This window comes from Tamandua tetradactyla, chromosome 3, assembly GCF_023851605.1.
Source record: "Tamandua tetradactyla isolate mTamTet1 chromosome 3, mTamTet1.pri, whole genome shotgun sequence".
In the NCBI taxonomy this organism is placed as follows: domain Eukaryota; kingdom Metazoa; phylum Chordata; class Mammalia; order Pilosa; family Myrmecophagidae; genus Tamandua; species Tamandua tetradactyla.
The window spans coordinates 118,547,341-118,564,233 of NC_135329.1; the positions used below are offsets into that span (position 1 = coordinate 118,547,341).

Genomic DNA, 16,893 nt, shown 5'->3' on the forward strand with positions numbered 1-16,893 from the left:
TCATCAGCTCTGTCACAAGAGCTTTACTTATTTCTGGTATCCCCATCCAAAAGCTTGAGTGAGCCACATCAATCTATTCCATGTGTGGACCAACGCCAGTGTTTTCCTGTCGGGGGTGCAGCAGCGAGTGGGGTGGGCTCTCGGTGTGATTCAAAACTGAGTATTGTGGACCCTTTGGAACTGCGTGTTTTCAAATCTGTTTCCGTTGATCACTTCTCATTTTTTCTTGGTTAATAAAATACAAAGCTTTGGGCTGATTATTTTTGTAGTGGAATTGGGAAGTAAATCGTCAGCTTATACACAAGGTGGCACCCTGTGATTCCTACCAGGTCTGAGAGGAGAGATGCTGCAAAGAGACTGAACCACAGCTACAAATTTCTGTTTACCATCTGGTATTCCCACTGTGGTGAATATAGAGGTGGAAGTACATGTTTGGCGTGCCACCTCTGAGTGCACTGTCTTTCCCCACAACACAAAGATTCAGAGCTGCCTCGGTAAAGGGCACTAGAACCAGGGGAGTGATTTCAATTGATTGCAAAGAACGCAAACTCCACATTCAGACTACATATGGAAAACAACACAGCTTTATTTGTTTATTGGTTTTGGGCTCCTTCTTGGGAATGAGGGGGAGGAGTGGGGAAGGCAGTTCACATACCAACCCAATTAACTTTCAATTGGGTTTGCTAAAACAGGGAGCCAATTAGAAAAGACATGACATTTAAGAAACTCTGAGATAGTTGAATGGTAACTGTGTTTACTAGTTTTAAGGTTCTTTTAAAAAAGTAATTTGTTCATTATTTGGAAGTTGCCTGCCCTGATAGCAGTACTGGGAAATAGAAAGTGGAATATAATCTCAATTCTTATAGTTACTTGACATTTATTCTAATTTTAGACCACATTTAGGCAATGGTTTTATTTTTGATATGGTTTATAACTGGTTCTAATTTTGGGGTGTTTATATAGATTACACTTGCTGGGCTAAATGCATGCCGTTTGGAATTGGTCTAGAGCATATCTGAAGTAGACTATGTGAAGGTCTGTACTCAGTGCATTGTACACTGAAATTAAAATAGGCTATTAAACTGCACAACCATTTTAAATAGACTTCGATAAAGACATTTTATAAGGTCTACTTTAGAAGTTGAAAAAGATATTTTCTGTTTGCAGCACTAAGAACTATATGGGTATTCAACAAATAGATTAGAAATAAACTTTATTTTATGAGAAATAATATTTATATACAAATAAAAGCTACTTTCCAAATGTGAAACAGAGGTACATTCTGGTTTGAGCACTGAACTGGAAGCCAAGAAAACACAGGCTGTGTCTCACTTGAAAAGCGTATTGTGTTATTTGACTCAAACTGTTTTATTCCCGCTCTATAATCATTGCCTACGAGGCAAAAAGGAAATGGAGCTTTGGGGAAGAAACCGATTACATGGTCAAAGCAAAAGAACAAAAGTAAAGCAACAACTACCTTAGCAAAAACCTGTCCCTATTATTGAATTTCAGATTTAAAAAAAGTTTATTTGAATTTCCTTAATTGGTTCAAAAATTCCTATACCCAAAGGTAGGAAGCTGGAGAGCAGGGTAGGTCCTAAGAGCAAATATTGGCAGCAGTGGTTAGGTCAGGTGACAGCCCAGTAAGGTACCTGAACTCTGTCTGAGATGGGGTGGAATGGGGTCAGTTTCACTGAATTTCCTGGTGGAATATCAGTCAACAACGTACGTTAGATGCCTGCTCTATGTTCAGATGTGATTGACAGAGCAGACAGTGTTCTTGCCCTTCCTGGGGCTATTACATCTTTAGGTTCTTGATTATACAATTTATAACCCATTGGTAGGAAGGGCTCAGTAATCTGGATCAACAACTTTGGAATACTGAATGGTCAATAAACAGAAGAGCTTGGCTAGCTGTGTAGGACTATTAAGAACACATGAGTTTTGGAGTAAAGCTAGACTTGGATTTGAATCTAGTCTGGATCTCAGCTTTCTTGCTGGTAAAATTACACTTCTTCACAGACTTATGAGAATTAAGTGGAATTCAATTACTTGAGCGAATACATCTATCCATTATAATATCTAGGATACTACAGAAACTCAATATTTTCTTTCTTGAGAAGGAGTAACAATAAATATAGGGAACAGAAGAAAACTATACTTTCTGAGAAGTGCTGGAAATTTAAATAGAAGTCCTGGATGACTCATTTATTTCTTCAACTATCACCTTAACTTTTCTCTCTTTCAGGCTTGAACCCAGTGCTGACCCTCTCCCAACAATGTCTTCCTTGCAGAGGACTGGAACTCCTTCAGAGTGCAGCAGTCCAGTAAGGGACATGTGCATAAGCTTAAGGAAGGTAAAGCTTACAAGAAGAAATGAGTCACAGCAACTCCATTGTTTCCAACAACAAAATGGATGGAAAACAGCTAAGCCCCAGAGTCTTGCTGGGCCAAACTGGTTAGACTGTTTAGACATAACCATGAACTCCATATCTACTATTCTGCCTTGAGGAGAGAAGAGGGCGTGAAAGGGGGAAGAGAAGGAGGAAGAGAAAGAAAAAAGGAGGGGAAAAGAAGGTAATAGAGGAAAAGATATAGTTTTGGCATCAAATGGAAATGACTGTAGGCATCTTTTTTTTTCTTTCACTGCTGGATTTAAGCAAACCATCTACCTTTCTTTGAGTTAGACAGAATATTTATCATGTATTACGAAATGTTAAGATGCATTACCCTCTTCCTAGGGATTTTGTGAGAAATCTGTAATGCTTAAGTCAAACCAAGAAACTAAACCAGATTACTTCAGCAAGAGCTCCTATTTATTTAAGACTCACCTTGATTTTCCTTTCTCCTTAGACCTTTCTCTGATCAGCTCAGGCTAAAAGTAATGTCTCCCTGCTCTGAACTCGCAATTATTGCTCGTACAACTCGTTTAGTAATCATGTGCTACTGCCTCATGTCACCTCTGGTATGGTGTTTTCAAGTATTTACATCTTTTGCTGTCATTTATCTTTCCAGCTGCCCGGTTCTTCAACTCTTTCTTTTAATGTTGTTCATCTTTCTAACTGTCCGTTAAAGTGAAAGATCATCGTGGGAAGGAATTTAATATCAAACTTCTTTGCGTCTTTCACAGCACCCAATATTTTACACAGATCTACCACTTCAAAAATGCCTACTGCCTTGGTCAAATTTTCTAAGTTTAACGTTAAAAAAAAATCTCCGCCTCAACCCGGCCCGAAATCAGAGATATATCTACCATCCTAAAAATATACTGAAGTTTGGAAGACCGGTACACTTGTTGCACCCAGCAGCCTGAAACCACTAACTCTCACTGCTGCCATTAGCATCCATACTCCCAGTGAAGGCGAGGATGAGCAAGGATGCCTTACCTTAGAGAGCTCTTTCGGTCAGGTATTAAAGAGAGTATGCGACGAAGAGGACTAGGACAGGACGAGCGTTTGGGGGTGGTGGGGGGTGTGTGGAGGGGAGGTCTGCTCCCCTCCGATTGGGCAGATTGAAAGGTCTTTTCACACTTCCAGGGGACGTGCGACTTGGAGGATGCGAATTAGCCTGCGCTCGGGCGTTTTGGAAATAAGCGCTTTATACGCACAACTTCGGGTGGTAGCTGTCGTAGCCCTGATCAGCATGTTCCATTCCCGCTCTCACACACACACACACACACACACACGCGCGCGCGCGCACACACACACACACACACTGCTCGGCACCGCCGGATTTTGCCGGAGCCTTCCTTCGGGGCGTCCAGAGAGCCGGGTGACCGGGCCGCGGAGGAAGAGGCGCACGCTCTGCCGGGCGGGATAACTTGCGCACCTGGCACCTGCCACACCGCGAGAGCGCAGGCTAGCGAGCCGAGGGTCGCCGCCGCCCCCTCTCCCCTGAGCGGCCCGAGACTGAGCAAGCTCCCGCGGGCCGGCAGCACCGCGGAGAGAGTGGGTGGGCAGGCGAGGGAGGGGAAGGGAGAGGAAGGAGGGAGGAAGGGAGGGAGAGGACGAGGCGCGTTCCTGCGACGGGGGCGCGCTCTCGCGCGGGCTGCCGGGATCGCTCGCCGCCGCTGTGGTAATGTCCGCCATGTTGGCCATGGCGCAGGGAGCGGATCGGGCGGGCGAGCGACGGATCTAGTGTGTGGAAGCGGCCGCGGGCGGCGGGGGGCTGTTTTCGGGCGGGGTGGGCGCCCATGCTGTGGCCGGGGGCAGTGAGGAGGAGGAGGAGGAGCGGGCCGGCCGCTCTGCACTGAGGAAGGAGGTGGAGGAGGAGGCGGGAGTCCTCCCCCCCTCCCCGCCCGCCCCGACGCCGCCGCCCGGGCTGTTCCTGTAAGGCGGGGAGACAATGAGTAAACTCTCCTTCCGAGCGCGGGCGCTGGACGCCGCCAAACCGCTGCCCATCTACCGCGGCAAGGATATGCCTGATCTCAACGACTGCGTCTCCATCAACCGGGCTGTGCCCCAGATGCCCACCGGGATGGAGAAGGAGGAGGAATCGGTAGGGACTCGAGTGTTTATTACCCCCCCTTCTCTCCTCCCCCCTCCCCTTTGTCAGTCGGGCCTCGCCATTCACAGAGCGCTTTACGCTCGCTGGAGGGCGCCGCTGCCGCTCCAACGCATGGGATCCTACGCCGGCGGAGTAGCGTAAACTCTCTCTGCCGGCGCAGCGCCCGCCCGCGGCCGCCATGTTGTTGCGTCCCAGTGTTGTGATTAGCTCGCAGCGCCGCTTACGCTGTCGTAAGGGGGCCTTGTCGTAAGCGGCGACCGGGAATGGCGCAGGGGATGCGCCGGCCGCACTTGGCGTAGGCCTCTGTTTACCTTTCTTTCCCCTGCCTCTGGCGCGGGGTTAATGGGTGAGGGATCCTTTGGTTCAGAAATATGTGTTCACTTCCCATTTTTAAATTTGGTTTTGCATTGGGTTCTTTTTAAAATGACGTATGGAACGTAAGGCGCTTTTAAAACAAATATTTTCCTCTCAGCAAGGTAATCCTCACTCCTCTTCCCCTCTGCCCGAGCTGGTGCAGCGGGATGAGGTGGTGCAGCATTGCGGCTGGGAGGGCGGGGGCAACGACTCCGGAGCGGGATGTAGCGTTGGAGCGGCGCGACGGGCTCGTACCTTGGCCGCGGCTCTGTTAACCTCGCCGGGACGGCCGCAGCGTTAGAAATGAACTAAGACGTTTCCGAGCGGCCGCCCGCGCTGCGCTGTGCCGGTGTTCGGTCTCGGAATTGTCAGCGGAGGGTAGTTTTTCAGAAGTTGAGGACCTAGTACTTCTAAATTGACAGATGTGTGTTTGATGAAATGCAGAAATGCTGCTTTGTCCTACCCTTATGGGTTGAATTTTGCATATGGATGAATTTCATCTGGCTTGACGAGAGTGTTTACGACTCTCGAGTGGTGTTACTTGCGTGCGAAGTTCATAGTAGCTGCATCCTCAAGAATTTCTTCAATGAACTTACGGTCCCGCCTTATTGTCAACCCCGGGTGTGTGTGGATTGGTTCTCTTGATTCTGTGACTGTCAAAAGAAGGCTCAAGGTCTCCGTGATTGGTTTTCTCTTTTGACTATTAATATTGCAGGAAATGCTTTTATGTCTTTGATTGGCTGCTGGAGTTCTGACCTCATTATGTTACCCTGTTATTACTACTTTCTGCTGTGATTTAATCGCATTTCTCTTTAGTGTTTGATTACTTGAGAGACTTAACCTTTTCAATAAAAATGAATAAAGCTGTAGTATAAGGGTGAACACTCAGTATTGTTTAAATATATAAAATAAAAATCCCAACATTTCTGCCTAAGGCTTTGAGCTGAATGCTATGTGAATTTTTTTTTTAAATTAAATTTGTTTCCAGCTTAGCTCAGTTTTCCATGCAGGATGGTTCACATAACTGAGTTTTCATTAATAACGTTTTAAAAAAGACAGGTTTGGATTTCACAAAGCTAAATTTCTATTAATATATTTTGAACCAAAAAGAAAGGTGGGTTATGAGTTTAGTATCAGTACTTTCTTTAGTTTCTTGAAATTAGTTGGGAAGAATTTGAGTCAAGAAACCTGTTCTAGAATGAACAGTTAACTCCTGGAAGATTACTTTTTGCAAACAATAATTAACAATATACCTGGTCTTTATTTTTTCGGTGTATCTTGGTATTTTATCTGAATTTAGAAGGAAAATCTGCAGTTCAATTATTTTTTTTTTATGTTGGTCATAAATAAGTTCTTAGCACCTGTTACGATTCTGTGCTATTATCTTTTTCAGTAAAACTTGTGAATTGCAGTCTAGGGCATGACTGCCAAAGTTGGATCTCTTCAGAATTGTTCAGTTTACTTCAGTTTGCTGCTGCATGCCTCAGTTTTTGAGGAAGAAGAAATCCAAATTCTGATAGAATTGAAACCCAGGACCTATGACTCTTTGTTTTGTCCTCTCTGCCTCTTTAAAGTCACTAGTGGAAGTTCTTAAACTTCCAAACAAAGCCAGACATTAAGATTTATAGTATAAAAGTCTTTTGCTTCCCAGAATGTTTAATTGGAGTGTTAGTTTTTTAAATTACATGTTAGTTTTTAATGTCAATTCATTTCTTAGTCTTATTTACAGAACTTCTTTATTAAGGAGATTTGTTCACTTTAAAACAAAATGCTATACCTTGATAAACAGTTCTAAGCAGCAGCAGTAAAGTATTTTGAATTTCACAAATTTTTGTGTTTCACTTGAATTGTATGTTCAACTGAACTTTCAGCATCTGTGTGATCCAGTTACTTTTATAAGTATTCTTAAAAATCACATGGAACTGTTTTTTTTTTTTTTTAAATCTTGGCTTATGTATTTACTAATAAACTTTACTAAAGTTTTTCCTATTTACTAATTTCTCCACAGTGTGACCACTATCTTGCTTGACTTTGCAAAATCCTGCCCTTTGACTTCGTGGATGGCTTCTGTTCCTCCACCCTACTCCCCAATAAAATTAAGTCTTCTCCTCTGTGCAGCCATTGAACTATCATCTTTGTTTATATAGTCATTGACTTGCTTTTTGAGTTACTTTCTGATATGCCTCAGGAAGGTAATCTAGGTGTTCTTTGGCATTGGTAGTGGTATTCTGTTAGTTCATTTTTTCTTTCAGACATGCAGGTATCTTTTACTGCTTTTCTTCCCTTTCCTTATTTTCGAAGGTTTGCCAGTTGGCATCTTCCTATAATTTGGTTTCTGAATTGATGCTTATGGCACTTGGTCTAAGTTAGATTATGTAAATTTATTATTTTTTTTTATTATTTTTTTTACATGGGCAGGCACCGGGAATTGAACCCGGGTCCTCGGGCTTGGCAGGCAAGCATTCTTACCTGCTGAGCCACCGTGGCCCGCCCTGTAAATTTATATTTATTCAGAATCTAAACAACCAGAAAGTTTAGGTGATCGGCAGTTCTGCCACCTCCCCATTACTGTTGCAGAGTGGTAGTTGATATTCTTAATAAAATTCTCCACTTGTTGAATATTTTTTCTGCCCCAGAAACTGTGCTAATGACTTTATTTATCTCATGTTATCCTTTTTAAAATCAGCTTTTTTGAGGTATAATTTATATACAGTAAAATATACCCATTTTAGGCATATAGTTTGATGAGTATTGCCAAATGTGAATGCCCATGTAAACACCACCACCATCAAGATAAAAAATATTTGTAGCACTCCTAAAAATTTCCCTCGTGGTCTTTGGCAGTCATTCATTTTCCACCCCTAGTCCCAAGCACCCATTGACTGACTTTCTTTCACTATAGATTGGTTTTGCTGTTTCTACAATTTCACATAAATGGAATCAGAATATTATTTTGTGTTTGGCTACTTGTGCTCAGCATGATACATTTGACACTCATCCATCCACCAGGTTGCATGTATTAGTCCCTTCTTTTTTGTTGCTGAATAGTAGTTGAGTGAATGGATATGCTATAATGTATCTATGCATTCATGTTGGATATTTACGTTGTTTCCAGTTTTTGATTATTTAATCCTTTAGCATCCCTGTGAAATGTCTCACTGCTAGTTTTGGTAGGACCTTAAATGTCAGAAAAGTCCATTCTCATAACCATTATGCTTCATTTTGACTTCTAAAGACTGCTGAATTATCTTCTCAACTATTATATAAGTATTAAGTTCATCATAGTTTTAACATATAGTGATTTACTTATTCTAATTTTGGGACTTTAAGAAATTATATTGATTTAGTCAGAATATTAAATGTAGTTTTTATATTAACTGTTTCTTGGCTGTTTCTTACAGTTCTTGACTTTTCAGATTTTCTTTCTCTCCCTTTTTTTCTTAGCAGTCCGTTAATTCTTTTTCTGTTTCAAAGACACGATTATGGTTATCTGAGTATATATGTTATCTTCAGCATATAAGAAATTTGTGGGAACTATCCTATTTTGTTATTTAGGTTTTCTCCTGCTAGAATATAAACTCCATAAGGGAAAGGATCTTTGCTTGTTTTGTTCAGTAATGTATTCCAGGTGCCCAGAATTGTGCCTGGCACCAGCATAATAATGTTCTTGGTAAATGCTTGTTAAATGCTAAGTGAGCTTCTGTTTCTTTTTCATTCCAAGAGTTAGGCTTTTGTGGAACACTGGTTCTGTATATGATTCATTAGCAGAATTTGGTAAAATCTTTCAGAGATTTTTTTTGGTTACTCACTGTGGTACTTTGTAGACTGAAATATTAAATCTTTTTTTCTTGGGTCAGAGGCCTCTTTATGTTTTTTCAGATGTAGATATGGCTGTGATATTAGTTTTATGTTGTGTTAATTAGCTCTCATAAGGGTACATATATTTGTATAATATTTTCATACATGAATGAATAAGCTACATGAAGCATATGATTCAGCTTATATTTTAGGAAAAGACCATTTGAATTACCATTTCTCTTCCCATGTTAATTGTCTTTTTTTTTGGCCATTATCTTAATATTAAGCAGTATTTTAAATAGTAGATTAGGACTGTATTCAGGTTTTCTACCTTTACAGAGTTATTAGTGACACTGATATACTTCATGTTTCATAATAGAAGGGTTCTAAAGAAAATATATCACAGATTTGTAAGTTGATATTGTAAAAACATTAAGCATTTCTTCTTTCAACAAAAGTAAATACCAGACTGTATGTGTGTGAAGATTTCTCAATAAAAATATATTTTTAAAAAAAGTTCATTTCAGGTGCCAGGTATTATTTAAATGCCAAGTGTTACCTATATAAGCTATGGGAAACTAAAGGGGTCTACATATGAAAAAGTATATGCAAGGCAGTGTGCTAAAGTGTTGAGATAAAAAGAAGAATAAAGCATAAACCATGACTTCATGGAACTTAAATGAGTCATTGAGCTCAAAAACATTTGTCTGAAAAATTAGTAAAAACTACTGGGCAAAGTCAACTTGACATTCATCAAAAGAACATTGGAACGTTAATATCAATGTCTTTGAGAGGAGGAACAACTATTACTAGGATGTATAGAGAAAGCTTCTTGGAGAGAGATTTAACAATTTGGGCTTCCAGTTTTTGGTTGAATTGGAGAAAAAGCAGAAGCTTTGCAGACATGATATATGTTAAATCAAATACATGAGCTCAGGAATGTTTAAAAGAAGTTCTATGGAGGTTAAGTAGACAGATGGAAAGTTCATCAGACTCATGTTTGGCTGTCGGCCTTTTTTGCTCCTGCTGATAGAAACTCCATAAGAGCAGGACTCTGTTCTCTGCTTAATCTTCAGCACCAGAAACAGTTCAGAAAGTAGGAAGCATTCAGTGATATTTGGTGAATGAATAAAGTTAGTTGGAGATTAGGTTGAAAGAAAAGTAGGATGATACCAGGTCTTAAGTAGTTTTGTATGTTAGACCAAGGAGTTTGTAGGGTGGTGTAGAAGAAAGCATTGAGGAGTCCTTATTTATAGTTCTGAGTGGTCCTGTAATCTGGGAAAGTTGCCCTTCTCTGAGCCCAGGTTGTTGTTCATTACTACCATCGCAGCTAACATTTATTGAGTATGTGTTGTTGAGCGTGTTGAACATGTGCCAGGCTTTGTGCTAAGCTCAGTAGATGGTTTAGAGCTCATTGTAAAACCCAGCTATATTTTCCTTTTCTGGAGGAAGACACTGAGGTTTTAGAGATTAAGTATGTTGTCCAAGGTCATCTGCCTAGAGATAGAACATGGTAGAGTCAGATTTTGAATGCAGATCCTTTGGGTGATTGGCTCCAGGGCTCGGATCTATACTGCAGTATGGTACTGCTTTATCTGTTATCATAAATGGTGGGGGACTTGCTGATTTGGAACTAGATGATATCTAAGGTTCATTATCTCTCCAGTGTTCTATCACTTATTATCCTGTTGGCATGGAGAAATCAGTAAAATTTGGGGAGTGATGTTATGAGAAAAAAAAGCTAAGGTGAATCCTTTTGTAAACACATTCCTTGTTAAAAAAAAATTAAAGACACAGTTTAGCCCTGGTGTAAGTTTAGATTTTGTCTGTATGAGCTTTTCTGAAAACGAGGCCTTTTTATATTTGACAATGAAATGATTAGGTTGGTTTCAAGTAACAGAGACCAAATTTGGTTACTTTAACAATCTTGGGGGTTGTTTTACAGTTACAGTTTACAGTCAGTTATTGGGAATGATAGGAGCCAAGGCAGATGTGGGCTCTTTATCAGCAAGGGCGATTAATGTCACTCAATTTGATTAATTTTCAATATTTGGAGAAGCGGTATAGGGTAGGAGTAAAGTACATGGGGTCAGGCTGTATGAGTTTGAGTCCCTAGGCAGGTTAATTTCATCTGTAAAATCTCATGGGATTGATGGGAGTATTAAATGAATTGTAGTGTGCTTGGAACTGAGCATTTAATTGATCTTAGCTGTTGTTAAGATTCTTTCAGATCAAAGTTCCAGATTCTTGACGTAGAGAATGTGATTGGTCTGGCTTGCTTCAGGTGTCTACCTGTAACATGCCATTCAGTGGTTCAGGGGAATTTAGTATACATATGCTAGTAAGGGCTACTTTCCTGAGAATGAGGCCTTAGCCAGGGAGCTGCTCTGAGAGATCTCCTACTGATGGGTGTATAACATCATGATCAAAATTAGTGACATAAAATTGTTTTAATGTCTGGTTTGTCCCAAGGTGAATTAGCATGCTCTGTATAGTTTTATGAACTTTACATTTGTAAGATGTTTTAATGAGATTGGAATATTTTGTATGTATTTACGTTTTTAAATGAAATTTGAATTAGGGACTAAAAGAAGTCTCAGTTTTTTTTTTAGAAGAAAACAAATACTTCATACTTACCAGTATTCAAAGTACCAAAGGATGAGTTTTGTCTGACCTCGAAAAAATTATTTAACCATTTTGGGTCCTTAGTTGTTTCATTTGTGAAAGTGAATTGAACTGAGTGAACTTCAAATTACCTTTGGCTCTACAAAGTACTTGCATCTGTGAATCCACATGTCTACCTACTGAGCATATTGTCCAGAATGTTAATAACATGAAAAGAACTAACAAATGTGAGACTTGATATTAGGAAGATGTTAATAAATCATAAGGCTTAACTCTTTAACACTACTGAGATGCCATCAGTTTGGTTTAGGGTCCTTTTTGTAAGCATTTATTACATTTATCCACTTCTGATAACCAATTTTTCTTACAGGTGAATAGAACAATCCATTCTGTAGGTTTTGCATATGCTTTGTTCTCTTTCATGACATTTTCTTTCACTAGTTTTACTTACTCATTACTGTAAATTTTCTGAATTTTGGTAGTACCTTTATTTAGTCCATACCCCTTGAATTTATTTTAATTTTAAAATATCTATTGTTTCCCATTTGGTGTGTATGTGTGTGCACGTGTGCACTTGAAAGGGGTGGGTGGGGTGGTTAGAAGCCTGTTTTCCCAACTACACTAAATGACTTAAGAAAGTATCTTAGCTTATACTTTGTTTTGTTCAGCGCCTAACACATGTTGGATTTCCCTCGTTTTTAATACAAGCACTGGTCATAACCCTGGCCACTAGGATTGAGATTGTATTCCCAAACATAGACTTCTGCATCTTCAATTCATTTTAAGTAGAGTTGAGATAGAAAAATTACAGTAGGTGCATAGAGGACATGTGGAAATGTTGATAGGTAGGAATAGGCCATAAAGGAGACCAGTGTGGATAATTGTCCATCATCTTACAGCTGATATTTGTCTTATTTACTATTTACACTATTTAAATGGAGCAGAACTTCAAATTTGCCTATGCTATCATGCAGGACTGTTCCTTCTGGAATAAATTCTGTGGAGGAAGATGACAGTCACTTCTAGATTCTCCTCAACACCATTTCTTTGTATCTGCTTTAGGTTTCTTCTGTCAGCTGGTGTTGCAGTTAAGTTAGAGGGGAATGCTAAGTTAGAGGGGAATGCTAGCCTCTGTGTTAGCTCTCCAACTCATACCATTGCTTCCAGGCTTCTTTTCTTCGTGGGCGAAGAAACATCAGGCTGTTGACTGGGGAGGTGACAAGCAGCACTCAGGTGTACTGCTAATTTGGTGAAGTGATCAGAACTTTGAAATAGTGACTTAGGTTCCAGTCCTGGCCTCTGCCACTTTCTGGGCAGGGTGAATTATTTAACTTCATTAAACCACATTTCTGCATCTGTTTAATGAGATGTACCTCAAAGGGTTGCTTTGAAGGATTACATTTTGTATAAATTATACAGTGTCCCCATGCATAATTAACAAAAACCATTCTGTTACATGGTTTCACTTTTTTCCCCTGCTTCACAGCTTTCAAGCATTAGCACATTGAATAGGTGTATTTTCCTCTCAGTTTGCAGACGCGGTAGTTAACAAATTGATTTTTTTTTTTTTTAATTAAGACTTTGAGAATTAGTGGCCAAAAAATTAAATCTTGAGCCAACCATTTGGGTAATAATTGGGTCCTGAATATTCGGTAGTTATATACTGTATTGGTTTTCCAGAAGTAATTTTTTTTTTGTAATTATCAGACAACTTAGTTGGTCAAGGGGGAAAATAGATTATGTAATGAAAATCTGGTCAGTGGGTGGTATAGATTAGAGAAGAGAATTAAGAGAGAGATGTTCTAATATACCAGTGGAGAATGAAGAGAGAGATGTTCTAATATACCAGTGAAGTCTTCAAGATGAGCACATAAGTTTGAAGGCTTTGGAAAGCAAGATACTGGTAAGATTAGTCATGCAATTTATTTGGTCTTTGAGATGTTTCTCATCTGTGATACCATTGTCGTTCAGTTTGTAGTTGGTTTTATACAGCTGATGCAGGCATGACAGGACATTTATTGTATCTATCCCCTGCCCACTAATTTCTGGTAGGATTCCATTTGGGATAACCCCCAAATGCTCCCTCCTTCAGGTTCCAGTTACCTGATTTGAGAAACATTATCCAGGGTTTCTTACCTTTCCTATACTGTGGACTCCTTTGGCAGTTGAGTGAAACTCCTCAGAATGATGTTTTAAATACATAAAATAAAATCAGATAAACCAGTCATTGGTATATAGATGTCAAAACGTTAAAACCATTTGTAATATATGTGCTTCTTTATTAATGCATTGATAAACAAGATCAAGAGTGAGATCTATTTACCTTAAATTTGAAGTAGTAATGAGTGTAAACAATATTTTAACAACTGCAGCCATTGTAATATGATATGAAAAGATCCGGGATTTCTCTTGGCAGAGTCACAGGAATTGCTAGTACTACTGTGGTCTGTTGCCTCCTTTAGTAATTGAAGGAGATGCTAAATTTTTGTTAGGAGTTAGTGGAATTAAAGAAATAATACTTTTCATGAAACCCTGAGTTCTTTCCACAGGCATTTTGGGAATTCATGACTCCAGGTTAAGAACTTCTCAAGAGAGAGTTTCCTTGGCAAATGGCAATCACTTTCTTTTGTCATCCTTGTCCTGAGTATATAGGCAGACTACAGATTTTATTTGCACCACTATAAAAGAGATGGTACTATAAACAGAATGGTATTATTTTCACATTTAAAACTTTTATACTATTACAATTGAAAAATAATTGACCCACATGTTTTAAAGATGAAAATTTAACATTAAAAAAGGATATACTTGAAAAATAAGTGCCCTTCCTTCCAGATATGCAAACCCTCCACAGAGGCAGCTGTTGTTTGCAGCTTGTGTGTACCCTAGAAAATTTCTAGACAAATGCTTTTTAGTTGGTAAAGTGGGGAAATATTTCTCTTGTACTCATTTTAAAAGTGAATAATAGGTGACCTTAAAGTTAATTTCTTAATCTACATAGAGTAAGAATTTAAATTAAATTTTTTTCTCTTTAAAATAGCTATGGAATTGAAAATCACATTGTAGCTTTCTGTTGGGTTGTTTGGCATTTGGATATGCAACACTTAACTTGTCATCCCCATATGAGGTTGTCTCTAAAGCCTTGCAATGTGCACGGGACTTTTGCTAATATTCTTAAATTAAAAATGTTAAAATCAGGTACTACTGATTAAATGACTTGTGTTTTTCTCTAGCTTTTTTTTTTTTTTATGTCGTCAAGTACTAGTTTGGGTCAGAAGAGCAACAGTAAGGATACCCCTTTGAAGAAGGCATTCTTATTTCAGTTATCATATTGGCAAGCCAGATCTTCCATACATACTGCATTTTCATTGTAGCTGTTAGTAAAGTTTGTTCATTTAATAGATAGCTCACTGAACACAGGGTCCTTTTCTGTATCACTTTGATATCACCCATCATCTGGTACAAGTGAACAGCGTGTGGTAGGTGCTCTTAAGTTTTAGCTGACTGGAAGAACATCTGCTCTGTGCTTTAGACATAGCAAAGGTTAAAATGTGGTGCCTGTCTTCAAGCAGCTTATAGTACAGTAGGAGAAAAAAGAATTGTATGCATATAACTCAATATGAGAGGTTAACATGTTATTTGGAAAATACCGTGGTGGATCTACCAAATGATTTGAACCAGAGTAAATGTGAATTCATGTAATAGCAAACTGAATGTAATGTATTATTGTATTAACTTTTACACATTAGTCTTGAAATTGTGTGTGCCAGGATACCATGAACTATTTTAGGCATGTTGTTCCTTTCATACAGTAAAGTTTGTGATACCCAGTACTGTTATTGGGTTGAAACAATTTTTAGAGTCTAGTGTAAGTTCACCTTTTAGAACAGGTTTATAAAATCCTATTATAAACAATGCCTAATAAAAGATTTCAAAAGAGAAGAAACTTTGTGTTATGGAGGATGGTTTAAAGAAATCTTGTTGCCCAATTATTATACAAGTAATGTGCAGTTTTAAGTATTTTGGTTTAAAGCCATTTTCCATTAAGAAAGTACTTGAAAGAGGATTGTCTTCAGTCAATGGCAGTTAACTTTCAGCTTTATTTGATTTTTTTCTTTTTTTTTTTTTTCATGGGCAGGCACTGGGAATTGAACCTGGGTCTCTGGCATGGCAGTGGAGAACTCTGCCTCCTGAGCCACCTTGGCTTGCCTTCAGCTTTATTTGATATAGCTTAGCCTCCTTTGCAGAATTATCAAGGTTTACGGAATGCCCCCAAAAGAAATACCAGAGAATTTAGGACAGTGATTCTCAAACTTTGACAATGCATCAAAATCACCTGGAGGGCTTGTTAAAACAAATCATTGGGTCCCACTCCTAGAAAGTCTGATTCAGTATGTCTGGAGTGGGGCTTGAAAACTTGCATTTTTAACAAGTTCCTAGATGATCCTGACTCAGCCTATTTGGGAACCCCTATTTAAAAACCACAATTTATGAGGTAGAATAGTTGTTTTTATCTTTGCTGTATGTCAGAATAACAAATGCTTTTAAAAAAGACACATGTAGGCTTTACCTTAGATCTGCCAACCAACTCATAATGTACAGGTGTTTGAGTCAATAGAATTGATTTGTCTAGGTAGAATAAAAGTTCATATGGCTATGAACCATGTCTATCTGCTTTACCATTTTACCACTCTTTTCAGGGGCTTTCTTGTGCTCAAATTCATTTGCATTTAAACTTTTTTTGACTGTTACTTATTGTGTGTATATGTGTAACTCAAACAGTACACTTTGTTACCCACACATACATACACGCATACTCATGCTTAGGTATTTTTTCCCTTTTCAGTTCTGTTTTATTTAAAATAGTTCTGTTCATAGGCTACTAAACCGATTTAATGATTTACTAATGGTTCAAACCACAGTTTGAAAAAACAATGTTCAGTGAATTCAAGAAGTATGAATTATATATCATTTGTTACTTATGCAAATGAAGAGTAGTAATTAATATTAAACTATATATATATAGCTAAATTTTCTTCATGCTAGAGCATATAAGGGTTTTATCTTGATGGGAAGGAAGACTTTTGCAGGGCATGTTAGTTATCAAATTTGTATTTGTAAAAAATCGTCATTTTGAGATGGACTGTGAGGAAGTATGTGATGGTGGTGGTAGCAGAATACTAGAGACAAAACTAGTTGGGCTAGTGCCGCAGGAATGTGACTTCTGTTATTTTCAGCAAATTTAACACAGCAGAAGCAACTTGGATGTCTTGTGGATTAAGGAATTTTCATTAAGTCTCCATTTTATATCAGGGTACCTCAACTGAGGTTCCTGGTACATAGAAAGACTTGAAGGGGTTTGTGAACTTCCCACAGTTTTACTTGTATACTCCCCTCTCCCGCACACCAAGATTCATCAGGTTATTAATGGAATAAGTGACCTAGAGGAGGTTAAGAATCTTATTTTAGGGCGGGCCACGGTGGCTCAGCAGGCAAGAATGCTCGCCTGCCATGCCAAAGGACCCAGGTTTGATTCCTGGTGCCTGCCCATGAAAAAAAAAAAAAGAATCTTATTTTAGTGATGAACAATGTAGCAGATTTTTTTTTATT

The 16,893-nt window shown here is 39.0% G+C and overlaps 1 protein-coding gene across 2 annotated transcripts in view; it reads left to right on the plus strand.

Annotated features, from left to right (window-relative positions):
• The first annotated feature begins 4,269 nt into the window (after nt 1–4,269).
• Nucleotides 4,270–16,893, plus strand: part of EPC2 (enhancer of polycomb 2) — a 227,003-nt gene continuing 214,379 nt past the window's right edge. Inside the window, exon 1 of one of the 2 annotated variants that reach the window (XM_077153746.1) lies at nt 4,270–4,497. In XM_077153746.1, coding sequence (XP_077009861.1) covers nt 4,345–4,497 — 153 coding nt within the window. In that variant the 5' untranslated portion in view covers nt 4,270–4,344. The remainder of the gene's footprint in view (nt 4,498–16,893) is intronic. The other variant, XM_077153745.1, reaches the window with a different exon arrangement.